This window comes from Somniosus microcephalus, chromosome 3, assembly GCF_052327205.1.
Source record: "Somniosus microcephalus isolate GS21.2 chromosome 3, FLI_Smic_1.0, whole genome shotgun sequence".
In the NCBI taxonomy this organism is placed as follows: domain Eukaryota; kingdom Metazoa; phylum Chordata; class Chondrichthyes; order Squaliformes; family Somniosidae; genus Somniosus; species Somniosus microcephalus.
Window position 1 is genome coordinate 278,910,838 of NC_140989.1, and position 24,157 is coordinate 278,934,994.

Consider the following 24,157-nt stretch of genomic DNA (forward strand, 5'->3'; position numbering starts at 1 on the left):
ACTGATAAGTGGCAGGTATCATTCACGCCACAGATGTGCCAGGCAATGACTATCTCCAACAAGCGAGAGTCTATCCACCGCCCCTTGACATTCAACGGCATTACCATCGCCAAATCCCCCACCATCAACATCCTGGGGGTCACCATTGACCAGAAACTTAACTGGACCAGCCACATAAATACTGTGGCAACAAGAGCAGGTCAGAGGCTAGGTATTCTGCGGAAAGTGTCTCACCTCTTGACTCCCCAAAGCCTTTCTACCATCTACAAGGCATAAGTAAGGAGTGTGATGGAATACTCTCCACTTGCCTGGATGAGTGCAGCTCCAACAACACTGAAGAAGCTCGACGGCATCCAGGACAAAGCAGCCTGCTTGATTGGCACTCCATCCACCACGTTAAACCTTCACTCCCTGCACCACCGGCGTACCGTGGCTGCTGTGTGTACCATCTACACGATGCACTGCAGCAACTCGCCAAAGCTGCTTCGGCAGCAAGTGAATGGAAACACCACCACCTCCAAGTCTCTCACCATCCTGACTTAGAAGTATATCGCCGATCCTTCATCGTCGCTGGGTCAAAATCCTGGAACTCCCTACCTAACAGCACTGTGGGAGTACCTTCACCACATGGACTGCAGCGGTTCAAGGCGGCAGCTCACCACCACCTTCTCAAGGGCAACTAGGGATGGGCAACAAATGCTGGCCTTGCCAGCGACGCCCTGATCCCATAAACAAATAAATTAAAAAACTTACTTTTGAGGAAAGAAAGTAGTTGGCCAAAACCTAACCAAATCATTTAAACCGGAGCTTGAGTGTTTGGTATAATTCATTGTGCTATTAGATTCTGCTTCTTTCCGTTAAACTTATAAATCAGTTTTGGTTTTATCCCTTTGAACAGAAAATGTAGGATTTCCAGGCAATCTTTAGCCACAATACTAAATCAAAAGTAGGTTTATTATCACTCCGTAGCAACAGTGCTACAATAATCACCAAAAAGTATGGTTTAAAACTTAGCTATATAGGTGTCCCTGAATTCTTTATTTTTGTTGTAGTTAGATCACATTGAAGAGAAAGTAAAAATTTCAGGCACACGCTGTTGGTGATTTTTATATGAATGCAAAGCTGTAGTAAAACAATGACCTCGTTAGACCTTACTAGCATCCTGTATGATATTTCAGTCCAGACAATATGTTTAAATCAGCCGATGCGAATACATTTTATATTTGGGTATACCGGGGAGGCAGAAGTTGGTGTTGCTAACCAAGTTCATTATAATCTCATAAGAGATTTTATAATTAAGATTCCACATTTCAGTGAAGAGTCCACTGAATGAATAAATGTTTTTCTTTCCTTTTGAAGATTACAATAGATGCAGGCGCATAGATTATTCCTCAGGTTTTGGCTCTCAAGAAAAAATATAATAATTGAAAGAAAGCCACTATAGGTGTGGCTCAGTGGGTAGCACACTCTCTTCTGAGTCAGAAGTTTGTGGGTTCAAGTCCCACTCCAGGAACTTGAGCACAAAAATCTAGGCTGACACTTCGATGCAGTGCTGAGGGAGTGCTGCATTGTCTTTTGGATGAGATGTTAAACCAAGGCCCTGTCTGCTCTCTCATGTGGATGTAAAAGATCCCATGGCACTATTTTGAAGAAGAGCAGGGGAGTTATCCCCAGTGTCCTGGCCAATATTTATCCGTCAATCAACATAACAAAAACATTATCTGGTCATTATCACATTGCTGTTTGCAAATTGGCTGCCACGTTTCCTACAACAGTACTTCATTAGCTGTAAAGCGCTTCGAGACATCCAGTGGTTGTGAAAGGTGCTATATAAATTCAAGTCTTTTATTAAAAAAAAAATACATGCAACTTTCCAACTCTCCATATGCAAATATTAACTACAGTTGGGGATTTCAGTGGCAAACTGTTGATCTGAAAGCTTCAGAAATGACCTTAAGAGCCGTGGTGCTCATAGAAACATAGAAACATAGATAGGAGCAGGAGTAGGAGTAGGCCATTCGGCCCCTCGAGCCTGCTCCGCCATTCAATGCGATCATGGCTGATCATCCAAGTTCAGTACCCGGTCCCTGCTTTCTCCCCATACCCCTTGATTGCTTTAGCCTTAAGAAATATATCCAACTCCTTGAATATATTTAATGAATTGGCCTCTACTGCCTTCTGTGGTAGAGAATTCCACAGGTTCACCACTCTCTGGGTGAAGAAATTCCTCCTCATTTCTGTCCTAAATGGCCTACCCCTTATCCTTAGACTGTGACTCCTGGTTCTGGACTCCCCGACCACCGGGAACATCCTCCCTGCATCTAGTCTGTCCAGTCCTGCCAGAATTTTATAAGTTTCAATGAGATCCCCTCTCATTCTTCTAAACTCCAGCGAGTACAAGCCCAATCGACCCAATCTCTCCTCATACGCCATTCCTGCCATCCCAGGTGTCGGCCTGGTGAATCTTCGCTGAACTCCTTCCATGGCAAGAATATCCTTCCTCAGATAAGGCGACCAAAACTGCACACAATACTCAAGATGTGGTCTCACCAAGGCCCTGTACAACTGCAGCAAGACATCCTTGTTCCTGTACTCAAACCCTCTCGCTATGAAGGCCAACATACCATTTGCCTTCTTAACCGCCTGCTGCACCTGCATGCTTACCTTCAGCGACTGGTGCATAAGGACACCCAGGTCTCGTTGCACTTGCCCTTCTCCCAATCTATTGCCATTCAGATAATAATCTGCCTTCCTGTTTTTGCCACCAAAGTGGATAACCTCACATTTATCCACGTTATATTGCATCTGCCATGCTTCTGCCCAATCACCCAACCTGTCCAAATCATCCTGTAGTTTCTCGGCATCCTCCTCACAGCACACACGCCCACCCAGCTTTGTGTCGTCTGCAAATTTGGAGATATTACATCTAGTTCCCTTGTCTAAATCATTAATATATATTCTGAATAGCTGGGGTCCAAGGACCGATCCCTGCGGTACCCCACTAGTCACTGCCTGCCACTCGGAAAAAGACCTGTTTATTCCAACTCTTTGCTTTCTATCTGCCAACCAGTTCTCTATCCAAGTCAATACCTTGCCCCCAATCCCATCTGCCTTAACTTTACACGCTAACCTCTTATGCGGGACCTTATCGAAAGCCTTCTGAAAGTCCAAATACACTGCATCCCCTGGTTCTCCCTTATCTATTTTACTAGTTATATCCTCAAAAAATTCCAGTAGATTAGTCAAGCACGATTTACCTTTTGTAAATCCATGTTGACTTTGTCCGATCCTGTCACTGTTTTCCAAGTGCTCTGCTATACATCTTTTATAATGGACTCTAGCATTTTCCCCACTACTGATGTCAGGCTTACCGGTCTGTAATTCCCCATTTTCTCTCTACCACCTTTTTTGAATAGTGGGGTAACATTAGCTACCCTCCAATCCATGGGTATTGCTCCAGATTCCATCGAATGTTGGAAGATGATCAGCAATGCATCTACTATTTCTGGGGCCACTTCCTTAAGTACCCTAGGATGTAGATTATCAGGCCCTGGGGATTTATTGGCCTTCAATCCCATCAATTTCCCTAACACCATTTCCCTACAAATACTAATTTCATTCAGTTCCTCCCTTTCATCAGACCCTATGTTCCCCGACATTTCTGGTAGGTTATTTGTGTCCTCCTTTGTGAAGACAGAACCAAAATATGTATTTAATTGGTCTGCCATTTCTTTGTTCCCCATTATAAATTCCCCTAATTCTGACTGCAAGGGACCTATGCTTGACTTCACCAATCTTTTTCTCTTCACATATCTATAAAAGCTTTTACAGTCAGTTTTTATGTTCCCTGCAAGCTTACTCCCATATTCTATTTTCCCTTTCTTAATTGATCCCTTTGTTGAATCCTAAACTGCTCCCAATCCTCTGGATTACTGCTTTTTCTGGCCAATTTATATGTTGTCCTCCTTGGATCTTATGCTATCCCTAATTTCCCTCGTTAGCCACGGTTGAGTCACCTTTTTTGTTTTAATTTTATGCCAAACTGGGATGAACAAATTCTGTAGTTCATCCATGCGGTCTTTGAATGTTTGCCATTGCCTATCTACCGTTAACCCTTTGAGTGACATTCCCCAATCAATCCTACCCAATTCGCACCTCAGACCATCGTAGTTTCCTTTATTTAAATTCAGGACCCTAGTCTCTGAGTCACTTGGAGGTAACTTCTGTAATTAGAGGGCTAACGGTTTGCACTGTAATTAGTATTTGTTTTATACCCTGGGACTGACTTGGCTCTCACCCATGTGGTACATCTTTTGCTTTGCAACATGGAAAGGGCAATGGAAATTCTTCTTGCAGCGCTGCTTGTCAAACAGTCATGTTGTATTTCAGTCTAAGGGTGGTATCATTCTTTTATCTTCCGCTTGAGTACAATAAGACCGGAGAGATAATGAAGTGTGTCTCTAAAGAAAAGAAACAACTTGCAGTTATATAGTGTGTTACACGACCTCAGGATGTCCTAAAGCACTTTATATCAAATATACTTTTGAAGTGTAGTCACTGTGTAATGTAGGGAAATACTATAGCCAATTTGCATTCAGCAAGATCCCACAAACAGCAATGAGATAAATGAACAGATAATATTTTTAGGTACGCTGGTTGAGGGATAAATATTAGCCAGGACATCAGGAGAACTGCCCTGCACTTATTCATATAGTGCCATGCGATCATTTACGTCCACCCGAGAGGGCAGACGGGGTTTTGGTTTAACATCTTAACTGAAAGACAGCTCCAACACTGCAGAACTCCCTCAGTACTGCACTGAAGTGTCAGCCTAGATTATGTGCTCAAGTTTTGCAGTAGGGCTTTAACCCATGACCACCTGACTCAGGCGAGAGTGCTACAACTGAGCTCAGACTGACTAGGCTGTCTACAAGATTAACTGAGGATTTTGACATGCAGTGGGTTGCTTGTTTCACTGGATTATAAAACCAACCTTTCTCTGGACTCTCTGTTTATATCCAGCATAGACAAAAATTTCTTATTGTCATAATTTAGGACTCTGTGCATATGAAGCCAGGCTTCCTTCAAAACTGACTCCCTTGAAATCTGCAATTAATTTCCTCAGCGAACATGCTTATGAATAGTTTGGGAAATGGAGAAAGTATATGTAGTTGATTGTTCTGTTCCCCTTGAGGTTTGTGGTTTAGAGGAATATCTGGGCTTTGCTGTACCCACTTGGAGCACTTTATTCCATCACTTCACAAAGAGTAGCTTATGTTTGATCAGACAGATTTGGTTAATGTAAAATATACAATGTGCGTTCAGATGAAATCAACACAAGATGGCAGAATAATGTATTTTAAAAAATTTCTGTTCTCCCACAATTTTCCAGTGTCTTTTCTTGGAGTCATGTGCAAGTGTGCATTACAAGACGAGAATCTTAAAGAAACCTTAGGCGAATGCCCACTACCAGCTGTTAAAGTTTCGTTGGATTGGCTGAAACTCAGACCCAATGTCTTTCAGGAGAGTGCATTAGAAGAAAGGCAGTAGTAAGTATTCCTTTTTAAGAACTAGCACAGTTTACTAAATTGAATAGTGAACCTTTTAAGTGACCCAAAGACCAGAAATACCTTTCTCTCCATTATCTGACATTGATATACAATTTTCTTGTGGGCATGTTTTACATGTAGACCCAGAATTGTGGTTCGTGGATGGAATAGTTAAGTGTACCTTTCTGGTTCCTGCATTTAAAAATTAGTTTCTGAAGCTATTGGAAGTTTCATCATGCGTGCAAACATGTAGTTTACTATATCACTTGGAGCACCATGCTCCTGCACTAACATTCGTCACTTATTTCAACTAATAGAGTTTACAAAATAGTTCAGAGGTGACTGATAGTGAGTTAGTATTCAGCTATTTTACTTTTAGAACTTGGATTACTATTTAGTCTCCTCTGTTCACTGGCTGTAAAGGTCCCATGGGAAATGAGTTTGGATAGTCTCAGCCTTGTTCCCAATAGGTGCAGCACAAAACTGTTCACATTTCCATGTAAATTACTGCTGTTCGCATTTCTGTATAAATTAGTGTTAAATTATAAGCTCTCTGAAAATTTGTACGGGTGGATGATATAGAAAATAAAAAGATTCCACAAGTGCAGTATGGAGGTAGTCTTTTGAGGATGAGGTGCGCTTTGGGGAAGTTTTACTTTTAATTTTTTAATTTGTTCTTGGGATGTGGGTGACGCTGGCAGGACTGCATTTAATGCTCATCCATAGTCACTCTGACAGCTGAGTGGTTTGCCAGGCCACTTTATTCAGAGTGGGACTGGAATTATGTGTAGGCTGGCCTAGGTAGGTTCCCTTTCCTAAAGGACATTACTGAGTCAGTTGGGTTTTTACAACAATCCAACAGCTTTTGTGGTAACTTTTTTACGTGACAGCCCACGAGTCACAACTTGCCATGGTGGGATTTGAGCAGGTTGTGAGTCCACTACTGTACCATTATCTGGTCTGTGCTACACTTGACTTGACAGTGCTTGATGCTGACACTGGGCAGCAAAAACATTCAACATTGATATTGTGCCACTTGATGAGATAAGCTTCTCCTCTTCCACTCAAGACTTTCCCATGGTCTTTCTGGAGCGCACACCTACCAAGAAGGTGACATCTTGCACTCAGATTTCTGCCGTACCAATCTGGACCACAATAAGGTGTGCAACATTCAGAATTCAAATTTCCTATCACTAGAATTTTGTTCTTTTCCCTCAGCATTTGGCCCTGGATTGTATCATTGCTGAACAGCTTTCATCCACAGGAAGACGATCTGTCCAGCTTTAATGGTAAGGGTGTTTGTTGCTTTTGAACTTATAAATAATTAATGCTAAAGTTAAAGGGAAAAAATTGAATGCACTGTATAGCATATGAGCTTTCATTGAAAGATGAGGCAGTATTTTTATTTGTGTTTTTTCATTTGGTCCAACAGTCTTCCACAAAATTTTTAAATTATTGGGTAGTGAATAATGTGAAAGCACACATGTCTGTATTGCAATTTAATGATTCAGAGCTGGGCCAAGTACTCATCCATGGGGAACCCTTGATAACCTTCTGCTTCAATCTTCCAGGCAAAAATGGTGTAACTTTCTCCTAAAGTACTCTGCTTGACTCCATCTTGGGTTAATTTTCCTTCAAAGGTTTTAATGCCTAGACCAAGCACCTTATGAATGAGAGGACAGGTAGGCAATACTGCTCCACCAATGCTGCTCTTGAACTGGCTGGCAGGAGATGCCTGAGAACTGCCCAGTAACAGTTTCCACTCCAACTTTGCAGCTCAGTGCCTCTGCAGCTTTGATGCACTGGACCATTTTTCTTCTTGAAAATAAGTCCAATGTGAAATGAAATGCAGAGGTGACACAGTCCCTCTTTTCCTCCCCCCTCCCCAGAAACCAGGGAGGACATCTGAAGGAATATTGATCCTACATAGCAACATAGAAGATAGGAGCAGGAGTAGGCCATTCGGCCCCTCGAGCCTGTTCCGCCATTTAATGAGATCATGGCTGATCATCCAAATTCAGTACCCTGTCCCTGCTTTCTCCCCATATCCCTTGATCCCTTTAGCCTTAAGAAATATATCTAACTGCTTCTTGAATATATTTAATGAATTGGCCTCAACTGCCTTGTGTGGTAGAGAATGCCACAGGTTCTCTGGGTGAAGAAATTCCTCCTCATCTCAGTCCTAAATGGCTTACCCCTTATCCTTAGACTGTGACCCCTAGTTCTGGACTCCCCCGCCATCGGGAACATCCTTCCTGCATCTAGTCTGTCTAGTCCTGATAGAATTTTATAAGTTTCAACGAGATCCCCTCTCATTCTTCTAAACTCCAGCGAATATAAGCCCAATTGACCCAATCTCTCCATACGTCATTCCTGCCATCCCAGGTATCAGTCTGGTGAATCTTCGCTACACTCCCTCCATGGCAAGAACATCCTTCCTCAGATAAGGCGACCAAACCTGCACACAATACTCGAGGTGTGGTCTCACCAAGGCCCTGTACAATGGCAGCAAGACATCCTTGCTCCTGTACTCGAATCCTCTCGCTATGAATGCCAACGTACCATTTGCCTTCTTAACCGCCTGCTGCACCTGCATGCTTACCTTCAGCGACTGGTGCACAAGGACACCCAGGTCTCGTTGCACTCCCCCTTTTCCCAATCTATTGCCGTTCCGATAATCTGTCTTCCTGTTTTTGCCACCAAAGTGGATAACCTCGCATTTATCCACATTATACTGCATCTGCCCAATCACCCAACCTGTCCAAATCATACTGGAGCTTCTCTGCATCCTCCTCACAGCACACACGTCCACCCAGCTTTGTGTCGTCTGCAAATTTGGAGATATTGCATCTAGTTCCCTCGTCTAGACCATTAATATATATTGTGAATAGCTGGGGTCCTAGCACCGATCCCTGCGGTACCCCACTAGTCGCTGCCTGCCACTTGGAAAAAGGCCCATTTATTCCAACTCTTTGCTTCCTGTCTGCCAACCAGTTCTCTATCCAAGTCAATACCTTACCCCCAATCCCATGTGCTTTAACTTTGCATGCTAATCTCTTATGCGGGACCTTATCAAAAGCCTTCTGAAAGTCCAAATACACCACATCCACTGGTTCTCCCTTATCTATTCTACCAGTTACATCCTCTCAAAATTCCAGTAGATTAGTCAAGCATGATTTACCTTTTGTAAATCCATGTTGACTTTGTCCGAAATAACAACAGAAAATGCTGGAAAAACTCAGCAGGCCAGGCAACATCCATGGAGAGAAAATAGAGTCAACGTTTCGGGTCAAACCCTTTGTCAAAACAACAGAAAATGCTGGAAGATGCTTGACTTTGTCCGATCCTGTCACTGTTTTCCAAGTGATCTGCTATTACATCTTTTATAATGGACTCTAGCATTTTCCCCACTACCGATGTCCGGCTTACCGGTCTATAATTCCCCATTTTCTCTCTACCACATTTTTTAAATAGTGGGGTTACATTAGCTACCCTCCAATCCATGGGAACTGTTCGAGTCTATAGAATTTTGGAAGATGACCAGCAATGCATCTACTATTTATAGGGCCACTTCCTTAAGTACCCTAGGATGTAGATTATCAGGCCCTGGGGATTTATCGGCCTACAATCCCCTCAATTTCCCTAACACCATTTCCCTACAAATACTGATTTCATTCAGTTCCTCCCTCCCATTAGACCCTATGTTCCCTGACATCTCTGGGAGGTTATTTGTGTCCTCCTTTGTGAAGACAGAACCAAAGTATGTATTTGATTGGTCTGCCATTTCTTTGTTCCCCATTATAAATTCCCCAGATTCTGACTGCAAGGGACCTATGCTTGACTTCACCAATCTTTTTCTCTTCACCTATCTGTAGAAGCTTTTAGAGTCAGTTTTTATGTTCCCTGCAAGCTTACTCTCATACTCTATTTTCCCCCTCTTAATTAATCCCCTTTTTCCTCATTTGCTAAATCCTAAACTGCTCCCAATCCTCAGGTTTGCTGCTTTTTCTGGCCAATTTATATGTCCTCTCCTTGGATCTTATGCTATCCCTAATTTCCCTCGTTAGCCACGGTTGAGTCACCTTTTTTGTTTTATTTTTATGCCAAACCGGGATGAACAAATTCTGTAGTTCATCCATGCGATCTTTAAATGTTTGCCATTGCCTATCTACCGTCAACCCTTTAAGTAGCGTTCCCCAATCCATCCTAGCCAACTCGCACATCATACCATTGTAGTTTCCTTTATTTAAATTCAGGACCCTAGTCTCTGAGGCAACTACTTCACTCTCCATTTTAATGAAGAATTCGATCATATTACGATCGCTCCTCCCCAAGGGGCCTCGCACAACAAGATTGCTAATTAATCCTTTCTCATTACATAATACCCAGTCTAAGATGGCCTGATCTCTAGTTGGTTCCTCGACATATTGGTCCAGGAAACTACCCCGTATACACTCTAGGAATTCCTCCTCCACAGTATTGTTACTAATTTGGTTAGCCCAATCTATATGTAGATTAAAGTCACCCATGATAACTGCTGTGCTTTATTGCACGCATCTTTAATTTCCCATTTAATGCCATCCCCAACCTCAGCATTACTGTTTGGCGGTCTGTATACAACTCCCACTAACGTTTTCTGCCCCTTGGTATACCCATACAGATTCCACACCATCAGAGCCAATATCCTTCCTTGCTATTATGTTAATCTCCTCTTTAACCAGCAATGCTACCCCACCTCCTTTTCCTTTTTGCCTGTGTTTCCTGAATATTGAATACCCCCGGATGTTGAGTTCCCAGCCTTGGTCACCCTGGAGCCATGTTTCCATAATCCCAGTTATATCATATCCGTTTACATCTATTTGCGCAACTAATTCATCCACCTTATTACGAATGCTCCTTAAGACACAGAGCCTTCAAGCTTGTTTTTTTAACACTCTTAGACCTTTTAGAATTATTATTTACTGTGGCCATGTTTGATTTAAACCCTTGATTTCTCTGACTGCCACTTTTGCTTTTCTCCTTCCTATCTTTTGCATCTATCCTTGCTTGCCTTTCCTCTGTCTTCCTGCACAGGTTCCCAACCCCCTGCCATTTTAGTTTAAACCCTCCCCAACAGCACTAGCAAACACTCCCCCCATGGACATCGGTCCCAGGTGCAAACCGTGCAGTTTGCACTGGTCCCACCTCCCGCAGAACCGGTTCCACTGTCTCAGGAACTTGAATCCCACCCCCTTTCACCATTCCTCTAGCCATGTATTCATCTGAAATATCTTTCTATTTCTACTCTGACTAGCACGTGGCACTGCTAGTAATCCTGAGATTATTACCTTTGAGGTCCTATTTTTTAATTTACCTCCTAACTCCCTATATTCAGCTTTTAGGACCTCATCCCGGTTTTTACCTATATCGTTGGTACCTATATGCACCACGACAACTGGCTGTTCACCCTCCCCCTCCAGAATGCCCTGCAGCCACTCCGAGATATCCTTGACCCTTGTACCAGGGAGGCAGCATACCATCCTGGAGTCTCGTTTGCGGCCGCAGGAACGCCGATCTATTCCCCTTACAATAGAATCCCCTATCACTTTTGCTCTCGTGCTCGTTTTCCTCCCGCCCTGTGCAGCAGAACCACCCATGGTGCCAGGAAGTTGGCTGCTGCTGCCTTCCCCCGATAAGCCATCTCCCTCAACAATATCCAAAGCGGTATATCTGTTTGAGAGGGGGATGGCCACAGGGGACCCCTGCACTACCTGTCTGCGCCTTCTACTCTGCCTGGCGGTCACCCATTCCCTTCCTGCCTGTGCAGCCTTTACTTGCGGTGTGACAAACTGATTAAACATGATATCCACAACGTCCTCAGCATCGCGAATGCTCCAGTATGTATCCATTCACAGCTGCAATGCGGTCTGCCAGTAGCTGCAGCTGGATACACTTCCCGCACACATGGTCGTCAGGGACACAGGAAGTGTCCCTGATTTCCCACATAGTGCAGGAGGAGCATGCCACGGGGCCGAGCTGTGCTGCCATGACTTACCCATTAATTAATTAATTAATTTAAATTAAATCAAATCAATGCCACTAATTACACTACATTTAAATGATATACTCAACGGCCCTTGTTTACTAGCACTCCCCGCTACACAACAGAGACCTTAGAAACTACAGGAAACTCTTCGGTATCTGGCACCGACGGGACCGGGACGGTGCTGGTTGATTAAAAATTCTGGATGACGGAGAGGGTTATCTACCGAGGCTATTTTTAACACAAAAATAAAAAAAATCAAGAAATTTGCAGTATACAGTAATTGGGTACTCACCTACAGAATGTTGTTAAATGGATGGTGGAAGATGCTTGATTAAGTACAGAACTGCCAGTTGAGGGTAATCCATAACCCTTTAATTACTTAACAGTAAAACAAAACTTATACAGTAAACGACTGTATACAGTACTGTAGTTACTTATTCCAAGTCAGCTGGTTCATCAGGAATATCCATGCCAGCTGGGTCATCAGGATCATGCACTTCAACAGATTCTTCAGGCACTTCCACTGCTTCAACTCTTTTGGAAGCTTTCTTAAACATGTCCCGGATGTCTGCTTGCTTATTGGACTCTTGCCTTTTTTGTAGAAAGGTGGAATGCAGAATATGGAGTTGCCAATTAAAATAATCGCAGTCTTCTTCTGCAGCGTCGTGATCAGCTGATTTCTTCTCCCTGGAAATATCGAGTCATCGTATCCCGTGCCGTAACTTGAAGCATGTTAGCCATCCCTCGGAGAAAGCACACTTGTCAGTAAGCTCCATCTTTACGTAGAAATCCTTCGCTTTCTCGATTAGTATGGGTCCGGAAAGTGGAACACCCTCTGAACGCTTAAGAGAAAACCACTCCTAAAGCACGGTATCCAGCTCTTCAAGCTTAGGCTTACGAAGCGTACGCCATTTCTCTACACTCTTAGATGTCTCTGAGCTTGAATAAAACTTGAGCAGCTTATCCTTCTGCGATTTGATGTCGTAGATTGTTGATGAACCGATTTTGAATTCATTCATAATGTTGATACGCTTCTCTCCCCTTTCTAGTCGTTGGCATATCTCGATTTTCTGTTTTAAAGTTAACACCACTCTCTTCCGTTTGCTTGGACCAACTTTTGGGAATTCCTTAATGCAAGATGGGGGAGATAATTCATGATAAAGATGGAGAGACACACAGAAAAATGGTGGATCGGAAGAGACTACAGGCAGCGCGGGAGACACACAGGAAAAATGGCGGATCGGAAGAGACCATCGGCAGCGCGGGAGACACTCAGAAAAATGGCGGATCGGAAGAGACTACCGGCAGCGCGGGAGAGTCAGACTCCTGTTATTGAGGTGTTCGGACTTCCGACAGCGCAAGAAGCCGAGTAGTGGCAATTTGGAGAACGGCCACCGCGGGAGACTCGGACTCGGCAACATTTCTGGTTATTGAGGCGTTTTCGGAGTATGAATTTTGCTGGTTATTAGAGAATTCCGGATATTTAGGTGCCGTTTAAATAAGAGTTTCCTTTTATAACCACAAAAATTAAGACCTTCTAAACTTTATAAACTGTTAAACTTAACTGTCAAACTATAGAGTAGTATAAATACTCACCTGGCCGTACTCACCCAATCAGCTGCTTCCTCTTGCCCGCATCACTTTGAATCGTGACGTGGCTCTGGAACACCGCTGCCGGTCTGCGAGATTGGTAAGCCTCTGAAAAAAACGGCGAAAGTGAGTTTAAATAACTACTCTCCTGCTGCTCCCTGCACCGGCCTCTTCCTACAGGGTGAAAAGTTACGGAAAACAAAGGCAAAGCAAGGGATCTCCTCCTTCCACTCCTCACCTAACTCCGACTCGCCCAACTTGCAGCACTCTGTTGAAGCCACACTCAGTGCAAAATGACAGGAATTACTTTTGGAGGGAAGGTGCATGCATTCTCTACACATCTAATAACACTGAACCACCACCTTTTGGCTGTTTGCTTTAAAAATACTATCCCTTTGATGATTAGGTGCAAAATTAAAGAAGAGTTTGTCAGTAACCATATATGAGCAGCGTTGGATGTTCTAAGCACGTGAATGCCCTGGAACTGAGATATCTATGTGGAAGAGCCTCTCCTAAATCTGTTGGAAATTCCTACTTGAACAGTTGGTTTTGGTAACATTGTTATTGATTACATCTATGTGAAGTATAATGCAGGACTTGGGCATGGTTATCTATTGTCTGTCATTAAATAAACATAACTCCATAATTACTGGGTGAATTTGTTAAATAAACTAATATACATGTTTGAAATTCTTAATAGTTTCCAGTTGATTTTTAAAACAACATCGGAATGAGGAGAAATTTCTGTAACTGTCCAAAACAAAAATTAAATTACCGATTTGTGTGAATTTTTGCCTAATACTCATTGTATTCTTTTCCCTTTTCTCTCTCTCTTCCCCATCCCCTTTACAGCCACTCCTCTTCCTGAAGAATTTGAACTGCAGGGGTTCCTTGCACTCAGACCTTCACTAAGGTAAAAAAAAAATCCTTTTTGTAAAATGACAAATGCACATGATTGGCATTGGACCTTTTAAAGAGAATCTACATTGTTGTGACTAGTTTTAAAAGAATGTACAGGAAAATGAAGAGAAAGGGCCTTTGGGTCCATCAAGCCTCACCCCTCTAGTATGCCAACTCAGCCAGTCTAAAATCGAACTGCATTTCGAACAACTCCCCATCCCCACAGCTTTAATCTGCTACCTTCTCAATGGATTATTTGAAACACTTGAGTACAGAACTTTTTTCTAAGGTCAGCTTCAAGTTGCTTTTCACACCATAACTGTAATTCCTCTGCTTCTGACCTGACTTGAATCATTTTACAGTACAGGAGGAGACCATTCTGCCCATCGCACCTGTGCTGGTTCTCTGCAAGCATTATTCACTTAATCCCATTTCCTTGCTCTCTTTATTCCATACCTTTTCACTTTTTTCAAATATTTATCCACTTCCCTTTTAAAAGCTGTTGTGGATTCTGCTCCCACTGCTGTTTCTGGTAGAACATTCCATGTCCTAGCAACCCTCTGCATTAAAAAAAAATCTTCTAACCTCTCTAAGTTATGGACTCACTGACCAACAGAAATAGTTTTTTCTATGCACCTTACCAGTCTGGAGTCACCTTGTCTATCAATATCATTTTATACTTTATGCACCTCGATGTACTTCATTCTCAAAATTTTAATTATTAAGCAGGACACAGAGTAGAAGTCAATAACAAAGTTGTAAGCTTTGTGATCTGGATATACATTTTGAATCAAGTATTTTACATATTAATGTGTTTCTTTTTAGTGTTCGAGTTCATTGTGTTTAGTTGGTGGAACAATAATTCATTCACTAAATTGTGTGAAATGGTATAAGAATCAGAACTAGTCTCTCCAGCAGATCTTATTCTAGTGTTGTAAAATTGCATTGTTTTCATTACTTCATCTTTCACTACTCCTATATTCAATTATGTTAAGTCAAAAGAATTATTGCACAACAGTTAGCCTTCTGACTTGGGGGTAAGTTGCTCTAAACTATGTTATTAGATCCTCTAAGTAACCCCAAATCCATAATATAAAGTTTGTTCATATTCTGGTAATCTAATTACACAGTTAATACCTTCCAACTGTGAAGCCTTCTGATTTAACTGCTCAAAATCCAGAAGAGTTGTATCTAACCTGGCTTCTGACCCCATAACCTCTCCATCGCAAATGCCTACTTCTAACTCTAACATTACCTGCCTCCATCCCTACCTCAGCCCATCTATGCCTCTCCAAACCCCCCTCCTTGCCTTTGTCACCGCCACACTCAGCTATTCCAGTGGTTTCAGGGCTATCCTTCATTCTCCACCCTCTGCAAACTTCAGCTCATCTAACTCTGCTACCCATATCCTATCGCACACCAAATCCTGCATGCCCATCACCTCCTTTCTGAGCTACATTGGCTCGTGGTTCCCCAGCGCCTTAAATTCTAAATTCCTGTCCTTGTGTTTAAATCCATTCCTGGCCTTGCCTCTCCCTTTCTCTCTCTCTCTCAGCTCCTCCAGTGGTGCAATCCCTCCTCACCAGCTCTCCGTTCCTCTAATTCCCACCTATTGTGCATTCCACCTTCCCTTTGCTCCACCATTGGTAACTGTGCCTTCAGTTACCTAAGCACCACACTCTTGAATTCTCTCCTTAAACCATTCTACCTCCCTCTCCTTCTTTAAGACCCTCTTTGAAACCCACCCCTTGACCAAGCTTTTGATAACCTCTCCTAATATCTCCTTCATTAGCTTGGCACCGGGTTTTTCCCCTTGGCTCTCTGAAATGCCTTTGGACATCTTTCTACGTAAAAGGCACTATATAAGTGCAAGTTGTTGGAGTAGTATTCCATCGGTAAAGGCCTTGAAACAGTTAACCTGAATGCCATTTGGCAACCACACGAATTGTCTTTTTTTTAAATGCTTTAGCAGAATTCTAAATCTTAACCGTGAAATCAGTTTTCTGAGATTGATTATTTCCCTTCTGGACAAGTTACTGATGTTTGTAAAGACCTACAGGCACCTTGCTTCGCTTAGAGAATCTGCTGCCAGGGAGGCAGCTTCATTTCAAAAGTTCATATGTCTTAACAGTGCCAACAGAAGTTTGGAATTTTAGCATATTTGGTTACCAACCTTGGCTTGGGGGTGAGAAAGAGCAGTGCATGGTTACATGAATCAATAGCTAATCACTGGAACTGTCGGGGTGTTTTGGAGTCTACCCAGATCCATTAAAAAAATGACAGGCCTCTCACTGTAGGCAATCGGTGAAACACAAATACTGTTTTTCTAGTAGTGCAGGCACGAAAGGTGTCACTTTGACTTTGGTGCCTTTTACTGACAGCTTAAAAACAACATCCTTAACAAAAGGGGACATTGCAGAACTGCTGCTGCTTGCATACATGCAGGCTTTCTTTTTAATTACCTCCTTAAGCCCGTTGCTTTCACTCCCATAACCTCTTAAGTTACTGGAGAAACTTTATAGGTGAGCAATGTTGAAACTGGTTCATATGCTGCACAGAAAGGAGCAGGTGTGTTTGGCCCTGTCCGTTTTCCATCTTGTCCATCCTGTCTGCTACCAGTTTTAACAGTGGAGTTAGAGTTTAAATAAAAAGAACCACTTACTGGAGCAGTCCTTTAATATACAAGAGCTATAAAAGAAAATAATGTAGGGTTGATATTTATTGCATGTGATCCATTGATTCCAGAACTGTACTTCTGTTAATTTGTTGCTGCTAGATCAGGGTTCAGAAGGCCCAAAGTTAGGTTTATAAACTTTTTATATACACACAATGCTAGAAATGCAGAGGAGGTAAGTTGCTGTCTGAAAGAGCAAGATTAACCTTGCTGGTGGCACCCTCAAAACTTGTCTTGGTGTAAAAGGAAATGGTTGTGATTTTAACAGCATCAGGAGAAGCTTGTTTGGCAGAATTATTGAGTCTAAAAGAGTAAGTGAGCTGAATTTAATCATGTTTAGAGATGGTTATTAATTTGGGTAGTTTCAGATTGTACACAAGGTAATTCGGCTCCCTCAGGAACATAAGAACAGGAGTAAGCCATTCAACCCCTCAAGCCTGTTTGCTATTTAATTAGATCATAGCTGTTCTGTACCTCAACACCATTTACCCACCTTTGATTCATATCCCTTGATACCCTTGCCTAATAAAGATTTGTGAATCTCAGTCTTGAAAATATCAATTGACCCAGCATCCAGTTCTTTTGGGGGACAGAATTCCACATTTCCACTAGCCTTTTGTGTGATAAAGTGCTTCCTGATTTCACTCCTGTATGGCCTCGCTCCAATTTTAAGATTGTGTCCCCTTTTTTTCTGGATTCCTCCACTAGAGGAAATATATTCTCTGTATCTACTCTCCCGAATCCTTTTATCATTTTAAACACCTCCGTTAGATCACCTTCAACAGTCTAAACTCAAGGGAATACAACCCAAGTTTATGCAACCTGTCCTCATAATTTAACCCTTTAAGCCACGGTATCATTTTGGTAAATCTGTGCTGTACCCCCCTCTAAGGCCAACATATCCTTCCTGACGTGCAGTGACCAGAAGTGAACGTAATACTCCAGATGCAGTCTGACCAAGGCTCTACAACCAAAGCATAACTTCCTCCCCTTTGTATTCCAACCTCCTTGAAATAAAGGCCAACATTCCATTGGCCTTGTTAATTATTTTTTGTACCTCTGCTCTATCTTTGTGATTTGTGTACCTGGACATCCAATTTCCTCTGCAGTTTCTAGTCTCTCTGCATTTAGAAAATACTCTGATTTGTCTGTCTTGGATCCAAAGTGGATGACCTCACATCTCGCACGTTAAGTTCCACCTGCCACTCAGTTAATCTGCCTATGTCCCTTTGTAACTTTGTGCTCCCATCTACACAACTTACTGTTCCTCTTACCTGAGTGTCATCTGCAAACTCTATTCCTTCAACCAAGTCATTGAGATATATATATATGGTGCAGATCCCTGGGGATCGCCACTTGTCACATCCTGCCAGTCAAGAGTGTATTCCCTTTATCCCTACCGTGTCTCTTGCCTCACAACCAATTTTCAACCTGTGTCCTCAGGTTACCTTCAATTCCATGTGCTCTCATTTTTGCTAGTAATCTCTTGTATGTAACCGTATCAAATGCCTTCTCCTTCCTTCCTGTCTTAAATAATGGAGTGACATTTGCAATTTTCTGATCCATGGGTATTATTCCTGAATCTAGATAGCTTTGGAAAATTATTACAAACTCAACTGTAGTTTCCCCACCTGCTTTTTTAATACCTGAGGCTGGAAGCCATCAGATCCTGGAGATTTGTCAACCTTTAGTCCCATTATTTTCTCCATTACCATTTTTTAAACTTATTAAATCCACTAAGTTCCTCCCCTTGACTTATTTTAGGTTCCCTAGTGCCTCTGGTATTTTGTCCTCTTCCTCTACAGCGAAAGCAGGTACAAAGTACTAATTTAACAAGTCTGCCATTTCCTTACTGTCCATTATAGTCTCACCTGCATCTGTTTTTAATGTGCCCCTCACCACACACAATATATTTATAAAAACTTTTACTGTTAGTTTTGATATCTCTTCCAAGTTTTTATTCATACTCCTTTTTGCATCCTTTTTGGGTTTTTTATGTAAGTTATCCCAATCTGCTGGATTGCATTTGCACAAACCTTTTCTTTTAGCTTAATACTGTCCCTTACCTTGTTTGTAATCGATGATTGCTTAAATACACAAGTGAAGCTTTTGCCATTTAGGGGAATATACTGGTCTTGTATTGTACCAAATGCTTCTTTGAATACTTCCCACTGTTTGTCTCTAGGTTTACCCATTAACAACTCAGCTCAGTTTACTGTGGTCAATTTATTTCTCATCCTTTTGATATTTGCCTTGCTTAAATTTAAAAACTTGGTTTGTGACTCTTGCTTCTCCCTCTCAAACATAATCAAATTCAATCATACTATGGTCACTATTTGCAAAATGTTCCCTTACAGTCAGATTATTAACTAATTCTGGCTCATTACTCATCACTAAATCTAGTATGGCCTTATCGCCTCGGTTTTAAAACATACTGTTTCAAAAACCTCCTGAATACATTCAAGAAATTCTTTGGCGTTATGACTTCAACTATTTTGCTTCTCCCAGTCTAAGTGAAAATTAAAATCCCCCATTATAACCACACATTTTCTGCCACATGCTTCCCTGATCTCTCTCTTTATACAATCCTCCACTCCACCACCACTGTCTACAGGTGTGTAGACAACTCCCATCAGGGTCTTGCATCCTTTACTGTTCCTTAGTTCTCCTATATTGTTTCCACTGCCTGTTCATCCTTATTGATGCTTTTCTTTCCACTACTGTGATTTTGTCTTTTATCAATATTGCTGCTACTCCTCCTTCTCTACCAATTTCCCTGTCCTTTCTGAAGATCCTATAGCCTGGAATATTTAGCTCCCAATCATACCCAACTTGTAGCCAGGCCTCTGTAATGGCTACCAGATCATATCCTTTAAGTTGGATTTGTGCCTAACTCATTTGTTTTGTTTCTTATGCTATCTGCATTTGTGTCCATAACTCTTACTTGGGTAACTCCCTACCCTACCTGTGGTGAATTTCTCATTTTTTGACTTATCACACTTTTGATTGCTATAGAGGCAATTTAATATATTTTTATGTTCCATTGCTCATTGATTTATTTTAACTGATATTTTATTATTATTTCCTATTTCTGTTCCCAGAGTATTTATATTCTCTTTATTTCCTTTTGTACTCTGACCCTTTCTCTTATCCCCTCTTTTTTTAATCTTTAGGTTATTATTTTTTCTACCCAGACCCTCCTCCCTCTTTATTGGTTTATAGTCCTTTCTCTAGTCCTATTTGTCCTTTCTGCTAGGACCTTGGTCCCACCAAGCATCAGGTGCAGCCCATCCTGGCGACACAGCTTCCTGTCCCAATACTAGTGCCAGTGTCCTATTGAAAAGGGACCCTCCTTTGCACACTTGTCCTTCAACCACATATTTACTTTCCTGATCTATTTATCCCTATACTAATTAGCATGTTGCTCAGGCTGTAATCTGGAGATTGCCACCCTCGAGGTCCTTTTTAATTTAGCGCCGAGCTGATTCTCCTGATAATCCCTCAGCAGGGCCTCCTCCCTGTTCTTTCTTATGTTGTTGACTCCGACATGGATCACAACAAATAGTTCTTCTCCCCGCCTTTTCCTTTGTTTTCCAGCTGATTCGAGATATCCCTTACCCTGGTAGGTAACACACCCTCCTGGACTCGATCGTGACTGCAGAGGATACTCTCTTCCCCCTCCCTAATTATAGATCCCCAGTAACTACAATCTTTCTATTCTGTCTGTTCTCTGCCCCCTCACCCCGGACTACCTCCTGCTCCATGTTCCCTTGTGCCTTGGTTAGCAGTCTGGCCATCCTCCCCATAGCCGCCTTCCTTATCCCTACAGGTAGTACATTGTACCTGTTGGACAGGACGAGTTTCTGTGGTTCCTCCTTCCTTGCATCCGCTGGGTTCCTATTACCTTGTTGACTGTTGGTCACACACTCCTCTTTCTGTACCTGTATCTCTCTACTTGTACCTCACCCTTTTGGACTTCTTAACGCTACTGTGTTCTAATGCTTTTCTGACTTTGGAAAGGATGAGTGGCAGAGAGATCTTAAAATGCAATCATTTTAAGATAACAATGGAGAGAGGATCCCAAAGTTATGTTACACCCGTCTTGTTTCCTTGCATGGCTTTAAGACATTTTTCCAAATTTCTCCATTGGCTGACGCTATCTGATTGCTGTATTTGGGTTAACATTTATTGCTTGTGTTGCTGAGGTTTTTTTTAATTTGCTTCCATTGTTTCTGTTCTGTGTAATGAATCTGTTCAAGATGCTCTATACGTTGATGTATTTCATTCTTGTAAAGAAATCTGGATTTCTCGAGCGGGCACCAAGGAATAGTGGGAGACAAGGAAGGGCAACAACTAAGGACACGCCATCAGCGATTGCTTGCTTTGGGAAAGTGGATAGCAGAAAATCATTCCAGGTATACTGTAACTGAAACAAAGGTTTAAAAGTCAGTGTACTTATATGAACAAATTAAATGTCCTCCACTTAGATTGGCTGACAGTGGCTATAACCAAGGAAAAAAGATTGGAATCAATTGTATTTTAACTTTTTAATTTCTTTTTAGTATTTTCAAAAACAATACGATGGCTGCTCCCTGATGACTCAGCAAGTTTATCCAATGGTGTCTGAGCCTTACAGACCAGGGAAGGTCCTTAGTTCGATCTCTGGTTTGCATTGAGTTATCTGGAATCTTGGGTGTCTACAATTGGCCTCAGTGTCCGGGTTTAAGTTTGCTGATCCTGATCACTATCCTGCTACCTCTGCTGGAATTGCATGTCTATGGACAGTGGTCAAGGACAGCATTGGGCTTGTTGCAGTCAAAAAGCCTTCTAGTATTCTCTGTCAAGGCTCACATTAGGCTGAGGTATTAAAGGGTGATGGAATCACACCCCAGCAAGGTGGCAGTGCCTGCAGGAGGGGCGGGGCGGGACGAGAAAACAGAAAAAAATACAATTGAATGTCGGTTGCAACATTATAAAAGTCACACTTCAGAATGCTATGCTGGATGGCCAAGCAGTAAAAGATTGTGTACACAAATTGTAACATCAAAATTGTAGGTCATAACAATATTTGTGAAGGTGTGAGAGACTTGGGCATGAAATGGTATTTATATTAAAACCAGATGCTTTGACTTTTTAATTAGTGCTGTGAAACTGGGCGCAGATTTTTATTTTCCCAATTGGTGCTGTAATGAAGCAGTGGAGCTTGGACTGCTCCACATTGGTTTGGAACTGAGCGCCTAATTCATTTGTTCAACCATCACATGCAATAGAATTACCTGTCATTCTCTGGGCAAAAATCACTTGGGGCCACTTTCCTTTATGAAGAATGTATATACTACCACCTAGGTTCTTTTGTTTCTCGCCATCTCACTGTCTTTTTTAAATGGTAAAGTGCCTTCCAGATTCAGCAGGAGGGTAAGGTGTGACCAGCTTCTGTCTAAACAGCTGCCCCTCCTTCCTGAACATTGAAGCTCAGATCTTTCAGATGAAGACAATATGGGGACCAGCTTGGCACAAAATCCTGATCTAATCCTCAGCAAAGAAGTCCAGTGTAGGAAGCGACCAATCAGAAGAGTATAGGCTACATTAATGCTTTTAGTACTTTTAACAAACTTTTCAAATCTAGTTGTCCCTAGAAGTAACATTGGTATTTAGCCACTCTTGCTTTCACTTAAAGGGGTTTATAGTGCTGCTGCACTTTGAAATTAAATTTCTTTAATTGCTTAAATGTGTCTCAAATCTACAAGTTGGGGATTTATTGTATAAAGATTTATTCAGAGTTTCAGTGAATTTTATTGAGTACATAAATCACAAAAAATATATTTTTGCTAAACATTGGAATGGGTGTCAGCCATTCAGCCCTTTTCGAGCCTCTTCCTCCATTCAGTTAGATCATGGCTGATCTGTATCTTAACTCTGTCTACACGCTTTGGTTCTGTAACCCTTAACTAATGCCCTTGCCTAATAAAAAAAATCTTATCAGTCTCAGTTTTGACATTTTTAATTGACCTAGCCTCAACAGTTTTTTGGGGGAGAGTGTTCCAGATTTTCACTACCCTTTGTGTGAGGAAGTGCTTTCTGACATCACCTCTGAATGGCCGAGCTCTAATTTTAAGGTTGTGCCTTGTTCTGGACTCTCCCACCAGAGGAAATAGTTTCTCTCATTCTACCCGATCAAATCCTTTAATCATCTTAAGCACAATTAGATCATTTAATCTTCTATACTACGAGTTTATGCAACCTGTAATTTAACCCTTTTAGCACCACTAAAGCAGGCTCTGTGCAAGTATTTGCTCACAATTTATGTTACTTTCTCAGACTTATCCAGAGCAAAAATGAAGAAGGAAAACTACTGTTTGTAACTGACATCCCAGAATTGGTTAATGAGGATTCTTCTGAAACAAAGGATGGCCTGATCCTGCTGGAACCTCCCTTTTCAGAACCTGGTAGCATTGAGATTGGTCAGGGTCTAAAGTCTGTCTTGTCTTCAGGCAAGACTCAGAGTAACAGTTCAGAAAGTGGTGAGAAACTGGTTACCTTCAAGGAGAATATTAAACCACGAGAACAGAATCGGAATCACCATCAGAAAGAAGGCATGAAAGAAAGATGGGACTATAACAAAGGAAATGATATTGCAAACAAAATGGATGTAAAAAGAGACAGCAATAAGAGAAAGACTGAACCAAAGAAAAACAATCAGGAGAAGAACCTGGAACATGCACGGAAACAGAATGTGGCAGTGCAGGTAGGGAGCCACATCCTGGATTTAAAATATATGGCTTCTTGTGATGGAAATCAAATCTTCCATTTGCAAAATGATTGCTCTTAAATATGCTTTGAAAATTCAGGGGGTGTACATAGGGTGTGAGGTGAAAACCAAAAACAGTCCTGCACTGAGGCACATGGGTGATCTTGTTTAACTGGATTATTTTGTAAGAGAAACATCTCAGTGTATTAGAAAGCAAGAACTTGCCTTTTTACAGCGCTTTCCACAACCTCGGCATCTTAAAGCACTTTGCAACCAATTAATTACTTCCGAAGTGCAGGCATGGCTTTGTAGACAAACATAGCAGCCAATTTGTGCGTGGCACAGTCCTGCAAACAGCAAATGAGATAAGTGACCAGATATTCTGTTTTTTTGTGGTTGAGGGATAGCTGTTGGCCCAGAATAGTGTGATTGGGATCTTTTAGGTCCACTTGAGCAGGTAGACAGGACTTTGGCTTAACCTCTTATTCAGAAGATCTGTCAGCCTAGAGTCGGACGGGTTGCACCTGAACCAGAGCGGGACAAATATCCTTGTGGGGAGGTTTGCTAGCACTGTTCGGGGGGGTTTAAACTAAAATGGCAGGGGGTTGGGAACCTGAGCAGGGAGACAGGAAAGGAAAACCGGGATAAAAGCAAAAGATAGGAAGGAGAAA

General features: G+C 41.9%; 1 protein-coding gene across 4 annotated transcripts in view; it reads left to right on the forward strand.

Moving 5' to 3' along the window:
• Positions 1-24,157, forward strand: part of smg7 (SMG7 nonsense mediated mRNA decay factor) — a 123,622-nt gene that overhangs the window by 35,383 nt on the left and 64,082 nt on the right. For 3 of the 4 annotated variants that reach the window (XM_085982605.1, XM_085982609.1, XM_085982606.1), the window contains exons 8-12: positions 5,393-5,549; positions 6,768-6,838; positions 14,017-14,077; positions 21,034-21,153; positions 23,057-23,483. In XM_085982605.1, the coding sequence (XP_085838731.1) occupies positions 5,393-5,549; positions 6,768-6,838; positions 14,017-14,077; positions 21,034-21,153; positions 23,057-23,483 (836 nt within the window). The remainder of the gene's footprint in view (positions 1-5,392; positions 5,550-6,767; positions 6,839-14,016; positions 14,078-21,033; positions 21,154-23,056; positions 23,484-24,157) is intronic. The other variant, XM_085982607.1, reaches the window with a different exon arrangement.